This window comes from Hylobates moloch, unplaced genomic scaffold, assembly GCF_009828535.3.
Source record: "Hylobates moloch isolate HMO894 unplaced genomic scaffold, HMol_V3 SCAFFOLD_1, whole genome shotgun sequence".
In the NCBI taxonomy this organism is placed as follows: Eukaryota; Metazoa; Chordata; class Mammalia; order Primates; family Hylobatidae; genus Hylobates; species Hylobates moloch.
The window spans coordinates 165724003-165741052 of NW_026652276.1; the positions used below are offsets into that span (position 1 = coordinate 165724003).

The following is a 17050-nucleotide window of genomic DNA, read 5'->3' on the forward strand; positions in this document are numbered from 1 at the left end:
AACTATATAATATATGATATAATATATACTAATATTTAGTATTCTTATACTATATTATATGTTATACTCCTCTATATTATATCATAATAAATAGAAAATTTATAGAATACAAAATACAATATTGTATTAGTCTGCTGGGGGTGCCGTATCAAAATACCATAGGCTGGTTGGCTAAAATAACAAACATTAATTTTCTCCCTGTTCTGGATGTCAGAATTCTAAGATCAATGTACTGCCAGAGCTGTTGTCTGGTGAGACCCTTGTGTTTGGCTTGCAGATAGCTACCTTTTTGCTGTGTCCTCACATGACCTTTCCTCTGTGCGGGTGTTCCTGGTGGTTCTTTTTTTTAAAACACTAGTTCTATTTGATTAGGACCCCACCCTTATGCACTCATTTAATCTTAATTACTTCCTTAAAGGCCCTTTCTCCAAATAGGTCACACTGGGGGTCAGAGCTTCAATATATATATATTGATATATAAAAATCCTGATTAGGAGCTTGATGACACTTGTTCCTGCTTCAGAGGACCTGCTGTCCTTTGTTCCCCTGACATTGAAAGATCAAGTCTCTGACCTAATACCCTGGACTTCACAGTGATGAGAGTCCTCACAGTGATTCCAATCCACAGTGATAGCCTAAAGGATCACTTTGAAGAAGACGCATTCCTACCTACGAGATGATAAATGAACCATCACAGACACCCACCTAGAGGTTAAAAGGTGGTGTTCTATACCTACTCCAAAGGAATGTGTGAGTTATTTTTATTATAAATAGGAAAGTGTAGTTTAGATGGTTTAGTTTTATGTAGGAATTTTTTTTTTTTTTAAGATGAAGTCTCACTCTGTCACCCAGGCTGGAGTGTGGTGGTGTGATCTTGGCTCACTGCAAGCTCCATTTCCCAGGTTCAAGTGATTCTCTTGCCTCAGCCTCCCAAGTAGCTGGGATTATAGGCACCCGCCACAATGCTCAGCTAATTTTTGTATTTTTAGTGGAGACGGAGTTTCACCACATTGGCCTGGCTGGTCGCAAACTCCCGAACTCAAGTGATCTGCCCGCCTCGGCCTCCCAAAGTGCTGGAATTATAGGCATGAGTCACCACACCCAGTCTATGTAGAATTTCTAAATGTTGATTAATTCCATACTTATATATATATAGTTAATTCTTACAATACATATTTGTTATGAACTAAATTGTCTGCCTTCCCTCCCACAAAAAGGGTTGCTTGGGAGGTCAGTTTGGGAGGGAGGAATCATTTCTCTTGTTCATTCTTTCTAATCTCCAATTGAAAAACATTAGTAAAAATAAATATTTAAGAAATTTAATGTATTCTAGAAAAAAATCTTAAATGTCAAATATCCTTTGTCTGCACTAAATGATAATTAAACAGTGCCTACTCACAAATGACTTGGGCAACTATGGTGCCTAAGAGCAGTTGGGGTACTCGGGTGCTATTATTTGGATATGGTTTGTTTGTCCTTACCAAAACTCGTGTTGAAATTTGATCCCCAATGTGGCAGTGTTGACGGGCGTGGAGCTAGTAGGAGGTGTTTGGGATATGGAGGCAGATGCCTCATGAATGGCTTGTTGCTGTTCTTGAGGTAGTGACTGGATTAGTTTCCTCAAGAGTGGGTTGTTATAAAGCCAGGATGCCCCTCAGGTTTTTTCATTTGCATATGTCCGCTTCCCCTTTGACTTCTCAGCCATGTTGTGACAAAGCTTGAAAGTCCTTGCCAGAAGCCAGGACCATGCCCTTGAACTTCTCAGCCTGCAGAACTGTGAGCTTAATAAACTATTTTTCTTTATTGACTACTCAGTCTCAGGTATTCTTTTATAACAACGAAAATGGACTAAGACCCCTAGCTAGAGAACCCTTGGGTGCTCACCCTTCAACCGCACTAGGTGTTGCAGTCCAAGGTCTGTGCCCTGAGTTGCATTCCCCCAGACCTAGCCTACTGCCTTGAACACTGAAAGAAATTAATAAATTGTTATGGAACATACCACACACACATACGCTCTCTTTCTTATTTTATTTATCCGTCCTTCCAGATTCTTCTTCATGTACAGTTGTCCCTTGGTGTATGAAGGTAATAGGTTCTAGGACCTCCCTCCCTGCCAATAGTAAAATCTGAAGATGCTTAAGTCCCTTATATAAAATCCATAGTATTTGCATATAACTTATGCACACCCTCCTGTATACTTTAATCTCCAGATTACTTGTAATACCTAATGCAATGTAAATTCTATGTAAATAGTTGTATTATATTATTTTTATTTTTATCGTTGTATTTTTTTTTTACTTTTTTTTTCTGAGTATTTTCCATCTGAGGTTGGTTGAATCTGTAGATGTAGAACCCGAGGATAAGGAATAAAGGGTGGGGATTGGGTGTTTACTTAATTTTTCCAGGAAAATATGAGGTGGTTTGGGTAATGAATTCATTATCAAATCATTTATAGGTATGTACCAAATATGTTTCTATTCTGTTGTGCATGTTATCTTTATTAATTTAATTCATCTTAGATGTATTAGTTTACCCTCCTTATACCAATAAGTTCTTCTTCCTTCTGATAGTCCTTATGCAATTCGTTAGTGTATTTTTTGAGGTATGGATCAAGAGTGATTCTTACCGTCATGAATATTTAATTGCCTTTATGTTTTTAAAAGTTGTTTATTTTCCCATTGTTGTATAACATTTTGTACTGATGATTTATTCAAAAGGGCAATTCAGAGCTCCAATCAGTGGAATATGGACCTCTTTTAAGTTTGACCAAATGAATGTACATTTGTGTTTTAAGTTAACATAGTGTGGTCATCATTCTAAACAATTGTTTTGATTGCAATTGTTTTGATTGTAATTAGTTGTTTTGATTAATTGCTAGCTTCCACTACACTAGATAAGAGGGAGTCTTTATTCATTTCATAAAAGGTTTCAAAAAATATTGCAATTGTTATGTAAATAAGTTTATTGTTCTGGACTAGCTTTGTCATACAGCTGCATAACTTAACATAATCTTGAGGCTGAGCACCTTTTTTTTTGTTTTTGTTTAATCACAAGGATTATGGAAAGAAGTGGGGCCCAGATGGGGAGGAGTCTAGGTGTAACAAATTGGAATAAGATGTTTCCATTTTCTTTCAACTTGATTTGGCTAATCACTTTTGTATCAGGTTAAACTGTAAGAAACCCCCAGGGCAGGTACTTAATAACTCAGTAGTTCTTGGCCGAGGACCCTCACTCCCAATTCTTCAAACCCACCCACCACTCTGCACACAATTTGAGTTTGTGAGCTCTGCTTGATGGATAGCTACTCTGGTAGCCTGCTTCTGAGGGTAGACAGTTTTTAGTTGTGTGTTTTCATTGGTTCTAGATTTTTCCTTTTAGTCACTATCTTCCCAATAAACACTCATATTTATGCGACTATCATGTCGTATGAACCCAGCAACCCTTTGAAACTCTTCTTCTATATCCTAATACTTCATAATTTTCTATTAATGAATCTCAAGTATTTAAAGTAAAACTGATGTTAAAGTTTGTGATAATAGCAACCAGAGTTGCTATTAATTGTGTATCTTTATTTTATATGTTAAACTTTTGCAGCTGGAATAACTGATTTCCTGGAGTATTCTGGCTATGTAATTCATACTAGGTTGTAATCAATAATGTCTTTATACCACCACCCCACTATCCCAAACTCAATTCCACCCCTACCCTATCCACCCTCCTACCTTCCACCTCCCTACCCTTCCCACAATCCCACCCTCCCCACAGCTCCACCCTACTCTAGTGTCCCCACTCTTAGCCTCTCCCACTCTCCCTACTCTCTCATTACCCCTACCCCACCCCATTCCCTCGATGCTAGTAGATGCTGAAATGATCAGGACACAGTTTGCACTTAACCACTAAATGTTTATTGAATTTTTATTGTAACAGCAATGCAATATTAGCAAATAGAGAGCAATATAGAGTGAAGAGAATACAGCAATAAAGTTGAATGAGGGGTAGGGGTAATGGGGTTCAGTGGTAGAAGGAGGGCTACTGACAGGGGTAAAAGCGAGGGTTTTCATTTATCACTTTTATAACTTCCATGAAAATTTGCCATCCATCATTGACAAGCTCATTCTAGCAGTAATTTATCAGAGGGCACTCATCCTCTATTAAATTATTAATCTAATCACCTTTGAACTTTCTCCCACTAGGGTTTTTATCCATGTCCAATTCGCTCTAAATAAGTTGGTCTCCCTGCAGTTCCCTCCGAGTTTATTTGAAATCTTTAAGGAGATAGCAATTATAGGGTAAAGGGTCACAGGTGAGTACACATGTTCACTTATAGCGATATCTAATACATAATATTATTCTAACATTCTAAATAACCCCACCCACTTAAAATTACTTAATAGTCCCTCCCACCCTAAAATGCTCATGATTATATATCCCCTATTACTTAAACTTGATTACACAAAGAAATAAAAGCAATGCAATTTTCCACAGACCAATTCAATACCATCCTACAATCTAAAACAACAAAGAACTTTCAGTCTCATCAGATGTGCGTTCTCTCTTTAGATGAAAATGTAGCATGGTTCCCGCAGGGCTCTCCATTTCTGCCCGGGTCTTTCCAGCAGATTGTTCTCTGTTGTCAATCTTGGAACTGTCTGTATCTGATGTGAGATGTCTGTGGTGGATGACAACTGGATCAATTCAGAAGTCCAAGAGGTACCTGCAAACTTAAACAGAATTCCAGACTGCACCATATAGATGTGGCCCTCTTATTTTGTGCACCTGCAAGTTCACTGTATTACTTCACGATTTGATCAGACTAATTCTCCTTTTTTCCACTATCTAAGACAAATACCTCACTCTCCAAACTAAAATGACCATTCAGAAATGTATGTAAACTTTCTCTGTTTCAATATCCTAGCATGATAAATTTAGCTAGTTCTCTCTAGGCTTGCCTATCAATGAGAGCTCTTAGATCTTCTTCCTTCTTGATTTAATTAACAATGTAAATTTGGGCCAAAAGTCAATTAATTAATTTTGCCAGTTTGAAAAACTCGACTACTGATTTTGCTTAATAATTCATCTATATCCTTTACGTTTTTTATTTTGCTCCCTTTCTAACTTCTTTAGATATCAAATTCCATTGATTTTTTCCTTTCTTATGAATAAAGCCATTTTTGTTGGAAAATGCCAAAAAAAATTTAAAGGATCCAATTAACATAAATTTGATTAACAACAAAATAAATCAATTGAGTGAAAGGAAACTTAATCAAACTTCAAAACTATAGAATAATAAATTTAGAATTACTTATCCTTAACATCTACATTTATAGATAGCATATATAGCAATAGAGCATAGTACACACTGCCAAAAAGTTAATCACAAGCTTTAGTAAACAGCCAAATGTGGATCAGGGACTTTCTGAGTTGTTAACCCACAGCAGCATATTTTCTCTGGTCATTCTTGTCGTTGGCGAACTTCTCTAGACTTTTGCTTGCAGTGGTGACAAATGTCCGTGTGCACATGCCAGGGCTCCAGACAACGGCCCATTTCTAGGCACCCTGCAGCTTGAAGATCAATTGACAACTGTAAATTTGACACAAAACAACTCGAATTCAAATGTATGGAGGATGAATTGATACTTGAGGTAAACAGAAGTGACGCTTCAAAATAGTTCAGAAGCACAAATGCACCATTTTAAAAGTAATTAAAACACGAGTGATTGACAAGCTTTCTGATTCCATTGAAGGAAAAAAAAGTTGTTTTGGACTAAATAAGCAATTAGGTTTCTCTTTTGAAATTTTGTATCCTTTTATATGATTTTTAAAGGCCCAATTGATAGAATTGAAATTATATATGATGTTAAAATTGACGATGAACAGGATGAACTATTATACAAATGCTCCAGTTCTGAGGAGCCTCTCGTTCACAGCGTTGTAAGAAGTTCACAGTAAAGGAATATTTTACACTATGTTACTTATCATTTTTACTTAGTTTAACTCTAACAATAAGAACTGGATAGTACTTTGTAATTCAATGGAAATTTTTGAAAGCCGAGTCACCACTTCAAAACACTTACACTAAAAATTATACTAAACATTTTAAGTATTTAAACATGCAAGAATACGAGCGGATGATAATGAACGTGTGAAAGATGATGCTGATGAAAAGTGAAACTTCACCGTTAGACTCCTCTTCATGTCAGGCAATTTGAGATGTACACCATGTTGTTTTCTACTGCTCAAACTGTGTTTTGGCAATTAAAGCCTGCCTCTTACATCTCTGTGTGTGGCAGCAAAATGGAGTCTCAGCAACCAGGCAGGAAAATGACACAAATCCTGCAGCAGGGTCAATGGCAGTAGTAAAGAATTAAACAGAAAAAGAGAGGTTAGATAAAACAGTTCAAGGTAGTAGCAAGGGACCAGGCTAAAGGAAGTCAGGCAGTCCCAGGTTAGCACAAAGCTTCCAGGGGGCACCAGAGGTGTCACTGGGCTGAAGACAACTCTTGTGTTGCCCGTTGCTTTGAGTCCTTTGAGTTGCTTTCTGAGGCTTTTCATCCATTGGCAGCTTCACATTAGCTCCATCCTCTAGAGGGACCTTTCTCATCATGTGGATTCTAATCCTTTTGAAGTAGTTACCATCAAGTAATGTGGAGCTCACTAAGGAAGTCCACATCCTCAAGACAGTGTCCACAGCCCTAATTCCTCTTCTTCAAAGATGTCCCTTCCAGGCATAGGAGTGTGAATCTGGGTGCTAAATCATTTCTCCTCTCTCCACACATCCTAATGCTACAGTCTAATGAGGGGACTGAAGGTGAAATGCCCAGATGCATATGGAGGCAGACACATGGATAGATTCTTCCAAAACGTCAGCTGGTGCTTTTCCAGCCAATTGACAACACTCATGAAAATTCTTTCTGAAGTACCAGGACAAATCTCTTAAGAGTTGGGTATGGGATTTTGGAGTCCTTTTGATCTGCTACTCTTTAGCCCTCGAAGGTGATTGAGAGGTGGTCACATTTCATGAACATCTAACACCCCTGGAGCCACCAGTAATCTCTGGTTACCAGGTTTAATGCTTTGTGGAAGCCATCATGGCATGATGATGGTAAGGTGTTGTGTCAAAGCCGGAGTCATTGGGTACATGTGATTTGCACCACGATGTGAAGACACAGTCTTAACATGCAAGAGTCCATCTGAGAGAGCACTTTCTTTTCAGGCCTGAGATGTTTCATGTCACAAGGGTTTTGCCTGCTCCTGGGAGAACCAGTCGAGTTGCTGCTCCTTGAGAATTAACAGAACCATGGAAATGGAGTTTGAAGATGGTGAAGTTTCTAAGGGTGCAGCGAGAGGATCACGGAAGCCTTTCCACACTGCACAGATAATTTTGGCTTCCTTAATAAGGCCTCGGTCCTCCAGTGATTTAAAGAGGGTACCGAAACCGCAAGAAAAGTCATGTCCTCCTCCTCCTTGTCTCCCCCTCCATAAAGAAATCAGCATTTCCTGCGTTTGTATCAGCTTCTCTGTAAATGTTAACCAGCAAATTTGGCAGCCTATAATTTAGGTGGTGATAGAGGTTTTGGCAGGTAAAACCCAGACTTCCAGGACTGGCTGGAAAGTAAACTTATTAATTATTTTAGTTAGATTGGCAGTCAAGGTGGAAAAATGAGAGATCATTTATTGGCAAATACTCTGTTGCTCTCAGAAAATGTTGAAGGTCTTTTGGTGCTTTAGGATGTGTGCCAGTCCAGGGTGGCCCTGAACTTCTATAGCCGTTTCAGAGAGGATGTGCCTCAGGTGGCCTGAAGATACAGTAGCCTAAAATTTAGCACACAGTCACTGATTGAAAAGCTGAACAGGAATAAATTTTGAGGGCAGAGATCCTGAAGGACATGACAGGTATTTACAGGGTACTGTAAGATGGAGGCGGCGGCGGTGGTGGTGGTGGAGGCGGCGGCTGTGGCGGCGGGTACTGTGGTACTGGAGGCTGGCGGTACCAGTGTGGATTCCAAGTGATCATCACAGGTACATATAGTGATCTTCCTTGTCCGTCTCGTCCCACTGGGTACCAGGCGAATCCTACTGGGTAGGTCGGGTACGCGGCATATGTGGGGTATGTTTGGTATCCAGGTATTTGAGGTACGAATTCAGTGTACGTTGCCAGGTGTGCTTGGTCTTCTAAATTTGGAATAGATAGGCGAGGATACTGATTCTGGATAGTAAAATTGTTTGGAGCTCGGCAATCATAAGAAACTTGCAGTTTCCACCCCCTCTTCACCTGGAGAACTTGGGCTCCATTAGGTGCAATGGTTGGAGTAATTAGCCCATCTTTTACATTTCTTGCCACAAAATCTCGAAGAGCTGCCATTTCAGGTTCGGACAGTGAATACACATGTCCGCTGGGAATACTGTGTGCTCCAGGTATCATTTCTATGTGAGGGTCAACCAGGCGGTGATCTGGGTAGACGTGCTCATCTACCGGAGTGTACACATTCTGGACATAGTAATACCTCACTGGTTGGTAAACTCTGTATCCATCTACTGGATAATAGAGTGGCGGTTGTGGTGCTGGTGGTGGGAGCGATGGTGGTATTGGAGAATACATCCGGCAGTGGTAGCGGCAGTATTCAGAATCAAAGACGATAGATCGACTGCTCCATGTGATGTTGGGATCATGTGTGCTCAGCCAGCGAACCCCTAGGACGACAGGGAAGAATGGAGACTGAGTCACATCAAATGACAGCACCTCACGGTGATCTCCCAGGTCAACTATCAGGTCGTGAGTTTCGTGGACAACTGGGCCCGATGCTATGGGGCGCCCATCAATTGCTTCCACAAGTATTGGCCAGTCCTTGATTCTTAGAGGAATTCCATTTTGAGCAACATATTCGTGATCAATGAAGTTGCCAGAAGCACCAGAATCGATCATGGCTCGGACGAACAGGGTGTGTCTGCCCGGAAGATGAATCTGGAGCATCACTTGCAAGTGTGGAGATGAGGCATCATCTTGTGGGGACCTTATTATTTCTGGCCCGGTCGCTGAAGGTCCCTCTACAGCGGGGCCGGGGAGTTTCCCGCCGGCGAAGACTTTGAGGCCTTGGCAGGACAGTTGTCAGCGTAGTGACCTCCTGTTCCACAGTAGAGGCACAGGTTCAGCTTTCTGCGTCTTTCTTTTTCTTCCTGGGTCAGGCGCATGCGGGCACCTCCCACCGGCTCGGTTGGATCTACCTGGTGGTGGCTTGCAATGTGAGGCAACACCAGCGCCCGGGGTGGCGAGCGTGGCTTGCGAGCTGCAGCAGCCCTGGCCAGCCTTCTCTCAATGTGAATGCACTGCCCAATCAGAGCAGACAGCGACTTGGCGACCTCGAGGTGGGAGAGCTCCTCCTGAATGTGGTCGCTGAGGCCCTCGTGGTACTGGTCAATCAGCGCAGGCTCGTTCCAATCCAGGTCCTGGGCAATCATCTGGAAAGCATTGGAGTAGTCGATGACAGACCCCATGCCTTGGCGCAGGCGTCTGATCTTGCGTTTGGCAACCTCTCGCCTCTGAGGGTCTTCAAAGACATGCTTCATTTCCATCATGAAAGCTGGATAGTTGTGCATCAGGTAGTGGGAGCGCTCCAGCTTTGCTGAGGCCCAACGGGCAGCACGGCCGGTCATCATGCTTGTCACGAAGCAGACACGGACACGATCAACTGAGAAATCCCTGGTGCTCTTTTCCATGAAGATCTGGCACTGGGCCATGAAAGGAGCCAGCATGTCTGGGTTGCCATCGAACTTCTCTGGGAGGTCTTCTGGGCACTCTTCCTCTATTGGAGGGGGTGGGGCAGCAGCTGCTGCAGCACCGCGGAGCTCGATGTCATCATCTTCATCCTCAGGGGTGGGTTCCACTTGCTCTCGAAGGGTGGTGTTCTCCTCTGTGAGCTTCTGCACCTGGCTCTGCAGGTTGTTGTTCTCCTCCGACTGCTTCATGACCTTCTCTCTTAAGTTGTTGATCTCTTCAGAGAGCTCGTCCCTTCTTCGTTCGGTCATGTTGGGGACACACGCACTCTTATGGCCGGTGTGCTTGGAGTTGTTGTTGTTGTTGTTGTTGGGGGGAGGGGGAGGAGGAGGAGGTGGGCAGTCGGGACCCAGGGTGACGGTTGGGGTGGGAGGAGACCTCCCAGCTGTAGCTTCACTTCTGTGGGGATGGAGGCCTGGATCCTGGCCCCCTCTTCCACTCCTTCTTTTTTTTGTTTTCAAAACCCGCTTATTTCTGTAAATAAAGATAAATGTATGTATAAATCCAACTTATACATTCAAAGCAGCAAAATGCAGACACAAAGGATTTGGTATTTAAATTATCCCTTGCTCTATGTGGTTACATTAATAATTAGTGAACAAAGAAAATAAACTCTCAAGAGAAAGTTATTAATCAGCACCATAGATAACAAAAAGCAAACTACTTTTTGATGTTCAAATGACCTTGTCTTCCTCAAAGGCCACCTGTTCATTATGATTCAACAATACATTATCAACAGCATGCTTACCTTTATAAACTATAAAAGAATGTTGAAACCCTCTAAACAAGTAGTTTTGTATTCAAACACAGCAAGAAACTTCAAGGCAAACATGGATACCAAATCAATTGTGCAAATTAAAGCCAAAATAATAACTTTTGTTATTAAAGAAGCTAGGCCAAAAATAGTTAATACTACAACTAATAGAATCTCATTAAAGCAAGAGGGGAGTATTAAAATCACAATGCATGTATTCATCAGCCCTGTGGGCAGGAGGGTACTCTGGCCAACTGTCACAACCCTAATTCCACTGCCACAGAGAAGGTAACTGGTTATCAAATCAAACAATCACCACCACAAAAACCACAGGACTGCCTAAATTACTTTTCTGACCATAATTTAAATCCCCAAAGAAAATTATCTATGGGACAGAAATGGCACTAAGCAGCAATATGTGTATGTCAGTTTCCCTTGTCATTATGCAGTCATTCAAGAAATACTAATTGATGCCTCCTAGGAAAAGTTATAAAATGGGACATTCAAAGAAGCCCAATAATAGTATACCTCAAACTAATTATGAGGACTTAATTAAATAGTGCAGGTAAATTATGTAGTGAGTATTCAACAACGGTTTGCTGATATTAACAAATTATTAATTAGAAAATAGAAAGGTGACTATCTGTGTAAAGAGATTGGGATTAAAATAGGGAGGGGCTACAACTATGGCAACATGGGCATGCATTTCCCACCTGAAGATATTTACTTTTTTAAAAATATTGTGTTGGTCAAACAAATTCAAGGCCTTATTTGTCTTGCAGGTCACCAGTTTGCAATCCATAGTTTTTAACCAAGATTTGTCAGCATAGTCCCAAATTAAGGTTTGTAATATTAAGGTGGGACAGGGCTGCACTCCTAGGGGGTGAGTGGATGTGTGTGGGGAGGTGGGGGTAGGGCGTGTGTTTAAACATTCTAATTATGAGTGTAATGACAATAAATCACACACATAAAAAATTCTGACACAGTGTCTGCCTGTGTACTTCCTGAAAATACGGTTAAATGCATTTAGAATGATTTAATTATTTTAAATTTTATTAATAATCTCAAGTCCCATATTTGGAAAATTTAAATATATAAAAAGTTTAAAACATAATATGTAAAAGTTTAAAAAAGTTTAAAAAACTTTAAAAAGTTTAAAACTTTTAAAGAAAGTTTAAAAAGTTTAAAACTTTTAAAGAAAGTTTAAAAAGTTTAAAACTTTTAAAGAAAGTTTAAAAAGTTTATAAAACTTTTAAATAAATAAAAGTTTAAATACATAACTTGGTCCTCTCTGGATACTCACTATGTGATTTACCTGCAAAAATGGATGCCAAATAAATTACATAGAATAAGGCCAAAAAGATACACAGTTGGTAATTAGAGAAGTTAGGTGAAAAATAGTTACTATTTTCAACCAATGGAGTACAAGAAAAAAAAAAAAAAAAAGAAAGTGGTAATTAAACATGATGCCCAGCCCCTGGCTGTAAAGAAATGCTCCTTCCTCTCCAACTCCTAAACCCTTTAGGTACTTCCCATGCCCCAATGTCACCACCCACAGATACTATCCCTGTGTCCTTTGCAGTTGGTGTAGCCTCTCCAAGGAGTGGCTATACAGCAAGCAGGGTCTTTAAGAGACAGGGAGTAGTGTGACATTTTAACAGTTTTAACACCACTACTTAATTACTTTAGTAACTTAGGCTACAAAAACAACAAATAATTGACATTCAAGATAAAATATTCAAGTTTAGAAAAAATGAGAAAACACAATAAACACATCATAACCCATGACATTCAGTATCATTTCCAACTCCTTAAAGACAATTGTATTGGTGACCCTGACAATATAACATCACAACATAATGCAATTTTTCCTTATTAAATTAGGAGTTTTCATGTCCCGTTAACGAACAACTAATAAGCATAAGTAAGGTGACTAAGGTACCACTTTTGTCATCTAGACATCAATACCTTCAAAACCTTGAGACAAGACTTCTAAAGAGCATTCACAGCATGGCCTGGTGCAGCCTGACCACTTGTCAATCACAGCCACTAAGGGGGGCTTTATTGAAGCCCAGGTCTGATGGTTTTATTATCTGCAAAAAACAGTGATGGGACAGAAATACAATATATTAGGAAATCAGCAAATAATTACTACATGGTTTAGGGAAATAAAAGATCAATAAGAGTTAAAAAGTCAAATACCTTTGGTATATAAGGAAGGTAATTTAAAAGTGAAACGAGACCAGAGTTAAGATGGGAGGGGCTGCAACAATGAAACTGGGGGTGCATGCCCTCCCCCTTACCATCCCCCCCCACCAGACATTTCATTCTTTTTTATTTTTTAATATAGTGCTGGTCAAACAAATTCAAGGCCTGCTTTAGCCTGCAAGGTCACTAGCTTAAGACTTCTGACCTTTGCCAATAACAAGCCTGAGGTCTTCATATGAGGGTTGGCAAGTTTAGGGTGGGACGTTAAAAGAGACAACTGCCCAGGGAACAGTAGTTTATCCATTAAAAGTAATAGGGTAATGGGCAGGCAGGTTAACAGTGTGTATAAAAATGTTTAAACAGCGACTGAGGCAGCACAGGTTAACCTGGCACAAGAAGCATGTTTACTTGATTTGAATTATAGAACTACGTATGGCTCCTTAAACTCCCCCTTAGTAGGGGCTGCACTGGAGGGGAGGGGTCAAAAGGTCTCATTCCTGAAAACTGAAAGGACAAACTGCATAAAGCCAAGCTGCCTAGGACAGATACCATCTTTACATGATAATAATTTCAGTTTTAGTCTTTTTAGGAATTAAATACATTTGGTTAATTGCTGATTATTCACAATAGCTTGGAATAATTTCTATTCCACAAACACACCAAAGAGCAATAGTAGCCAAAAACCATAAATAAACATCCCATTAGGAAATGACATCTCATTAAGCAACTCTTAGTTGCTTCATATTTTCAAATGTCCAATTTTTTAGTACTATCTTGTACTATTTATGAAATGCAAATTCTCTTAATATGCATGTTATTACCGTTGTTTTGAACCTCTTTAATATGCAAATATACAATATACAAAGAGGAGGGGGAATTACTTAAAGCTGTAATTATGATAAGCACACATTTTCCATAGATTGTGTACTTCTGGTGGGGAGGGGGTACGTGACAGAGATTTTTGGGAGCCAAAGCCCCCAATTCCTCCCCTACCAAAGTCCTGGCTCATGATTTGTAATATATGGAACCAGGTTTTAAAATTTCTTCATTCAGCTAGAAACACAATTCTTACATGGTACATCTTACTGGCAATCAGTTATAAATTTGTTTTATACAGATGTTTAATTATGCAAGCTGAAACAATCTATATTTTGTAATGTGACTTTATGTTACATTACACAAACTTTAATACCAATATGTACCATTAATAATCCGCTTGCCCCAAATTTAAATTAGCTTTTTATGAAAAAAGCTAATTATTCGGAATAACTAGCTTTTTATGAAAAAAGCTAATTATTTGGAATAAGTAGCTTTTCATGAAAAAAGCTAATATTTGGAATAACTAGCTTTTTATGAAAAAAGCTAATTATTTGGAATAATTAAAATTAATTTAGTTGTTTTGTATTATAATTACAGCTTATATTATTGGAGTTTAAAAACACATACACTTTTTTTTTATTCTGTTATATGTGAGAGATAACGCAAACAAGGCAACCCAGGACAGCAAAGCACCATAGGAAAGGAGCAAATCAGAAGAGACCTACAGACACCAAGCAAGACACTGAATAAACCAATTTACTCTGGTCATTTAACACATATTTAATGAATGCCTACCATGTGCAGGCATAATTTATTATACATAGGCAAATAGGCTAGGGTTAATCACCTAGAGATCCAAAGAAAACACCTAGCTTCATAGGCACGCAAATAACAGCCTTATCCTCACTCAGAGGCCAAACCAACAGCACCAATTTTGTATCCACCAAAACATCCGATTCCAAAAGGTCCACTAGTGCCTCTAAAAAAACCTTAAATGTGAAAATAGTTTTAAAGTTTTTAAAAATAAATTGTTAAGTTTTGGTTTTCATTTGCAGTAAAAACATTTGGCTAAATTGCCTTTAGAGGCACTAGCCATGTCAGTTTACAGGGTCCCTTCATAAGCCACTATCAGGAGTTTAAATTGTGGGATTATGTTATTGAATATATGCAAAGAACATATTAAAAGTGCTCATAAATTCCAGTTATAATTATTATTGTTGTTTTATTTATTATTCTATTAGACTCTAGTAGCCAAAAAGCAAAACCCACACAGCAGAGAAACCGCAGGGGGGCGGGGCTGTATAGCCAGGGCTCAGGCAAGAAAAGTGCGCAGGTGCAGAGGACCCGGGCCTGAAGGGAGGGGCTGAGGGTTCACACTGCGCATGTGTGCTAGCGGGCTCTGAGGGAGGTGGGACTATAGGCCAGCCCGACAAAGGCAGGCTTAGGGAGGGGCCAAGCCTTGGAGAGGCGGGGCCTGAGCAGGCTACCTCAGAGGAGGTGGGCCTGAGGAGGCGGGATCTAGTTGAGCTCACCTCAGAGGAGGGTGAGCTCACCTCAAAGGAGGCGGGCCCAGGAGAGGCGGGGCCTGGGCAGTTCACCTCAGAGGAGGCGGGCCCGGGAGAGGCGGGGCCTGGGCAGTTCACCTCAGAGGAGGTGGGCCTGGGAGAGGCGGGGCCTGGGCAGTTCACCTCAGAGGAGGTGGGCCTGGGAGAGGCGGGGCCTGGGCACCTCACCACAGAAAAGGTGGGCCTGGAAGAGGCGGGGCCTAAGCAGCTCACCTCAGAATGAGGTGGCCAGAGAGAGGTGGGGCCTGGGCAGGCAGGCGCTAAGGAGCTGGGAGGAGGGGCCGGAGAAGGCCGCATCTAGAAGGCGCGCTCTGGGAAGGCGCGCTGCAGGGGAGGCGCGCTCTGAGGAGGCGCTGTGGGAGGAGGCGCTAAGCACCGCAGAGAAGGCACGCTAGGATGGGCGGGGCAGGCCTGAGACTGGCTGCTACAGGGCTGCAGAGTATCTGCACGCCCCCCTGCGCCAGAATCCCCCCTCCCAAACCCCTCCCACCAGCCACCAAAGCCAGATTCATTTCATGCAGCAAGAGCAATCCACAGATCCAATTCCCCCGCCATACTCAGCAAACCCACAGTTTCCACAAACTGTTGCTGGACTCTGATTCGCGCCACCACAACTACACCGCCACTTCAATCAAGCACAAGTAGGCAGGCAGGCTGCTCTGCCATCACCAAAAGATTCCCGTTTCCACTCGAATCAGCGCCCCTCCACTCCACTGCTATAGCGGGAATGGTGTGGGCAGAATGTTAAACACTAATTTTTGCCCGGGGCTCCATTTTGTCTACCAGCACCATCATGCAGAGAACCGTCCTGCAGAAAAATAGAGTGGGAGCCATTCCAAAAGGTGAAAGGGTGGGGTCCTGCTCCAAGAAAACAGAGGAATTGTACTCTGCAGCTCATGTCCCACTACGGCTGCTTTATTTGTAGCGCAAACAGTCTGCAGCTCCTGTACCTCTGCAGCTCTTACCACTTTGTAGTGCATCTTAGGTGTTAATTGTTCCGCAGCTCATGTACCTCTGCAGTTCATGTGCCTCAGAGCGCAATGAAGCGCTGTTGTCGGGCTGGCCTATCGCATCGTTTTTGTAGCGTTTTTGTAGTGCTACTCTTCTGCAGCTCAGATTTTGCAGCGCGTGTAAAGCGCAATTCAGTTTTCTGTCTGCAGCTCCTATATCGCTGCTCCTCGTTCTGGATTGTAGCGCCACTGAAGCGCCCATCCGTCAGTTTGTGGCACATAAAGCGCCCATCAGTTCATAGCGCAATGAAGCGCCAGTTGTAGCGCCCATCAGTTTGTCGCCCGCGTGAAGCGTGCTTGTAGCGCATCTGAAGCGCCAGTTTGTAGCGCATTTGAAGCGCTTATCAGTTTGTAAAGCATGGCACTTGGTAGCGCATTCGAAGAGCAAATTGCAAATCGATCTGTAGCTCCTGACCGTCTGCAGCTCATCACTGTCTGCAGCTCATCTCTGTCTACAGTCCATATCTGGACTTGGTCCTGGAAACCCAAGCCTTGAAGGCTTGGTTTCCCCATTTTTTGGGGGGTACAGCCAGTGAAGGCGTGACAAGATTTGCGTGGAGACATTCTGGGGTGCTACTCCATCTCCCGCAGCTCCCGATAAGCACAGGGAATGAACATGATCTTTAAAAAAAAAACGTCCTCACCGCATACTCACCACGCGAGGACTCCTCTGCGAAGACAGGAAGGATGGGGTCCCACACCTGAGCCAGGCGCGGTCTCAACTGGGTGTCCCGCAGCCTGGAGTGGCTCCGGACGACAGCCCGCTCAGCGGACCTTTCGCCAGGCTCGGTGGACCTTCTCCGCTGTTCTCCTCAGGGCGCAGTCAGATTTCTTCGACACACACCAACCGAAGTTGAAGCGCGTGTACCAGGAGCGCAGACTGCGAGCCTTATATAGGTTGCACCGAGGAGGGGGGCGCCAA

At 41.9% G+C, this 17050-nt stretch overlaps 1 protein-coding gene across 1 annotated transcript; it reads right to left on the reverse strand.

Annotated features, from left to right (window-relative positions):
- Window positions 1-3882: 3882 nt before the first annotated feature.
- Window positions 3883-17031, reverse strand: PEG10 (paternally expressed 10). Its single transcript, XM_032761022.2, is given in 3 exon segments — window positions 3883-9072; window positions 9075-10246; window positions 16773-17031. Coding segments are annotated over 3 exon segments (2352 nt in total). The 5' UTR covers window positions 16778-17031; the 3' UTR covers window positions 3883-7897.
- Between the last annotated feature and the right edge of the window lie 19 nt (window positions 17032-17050).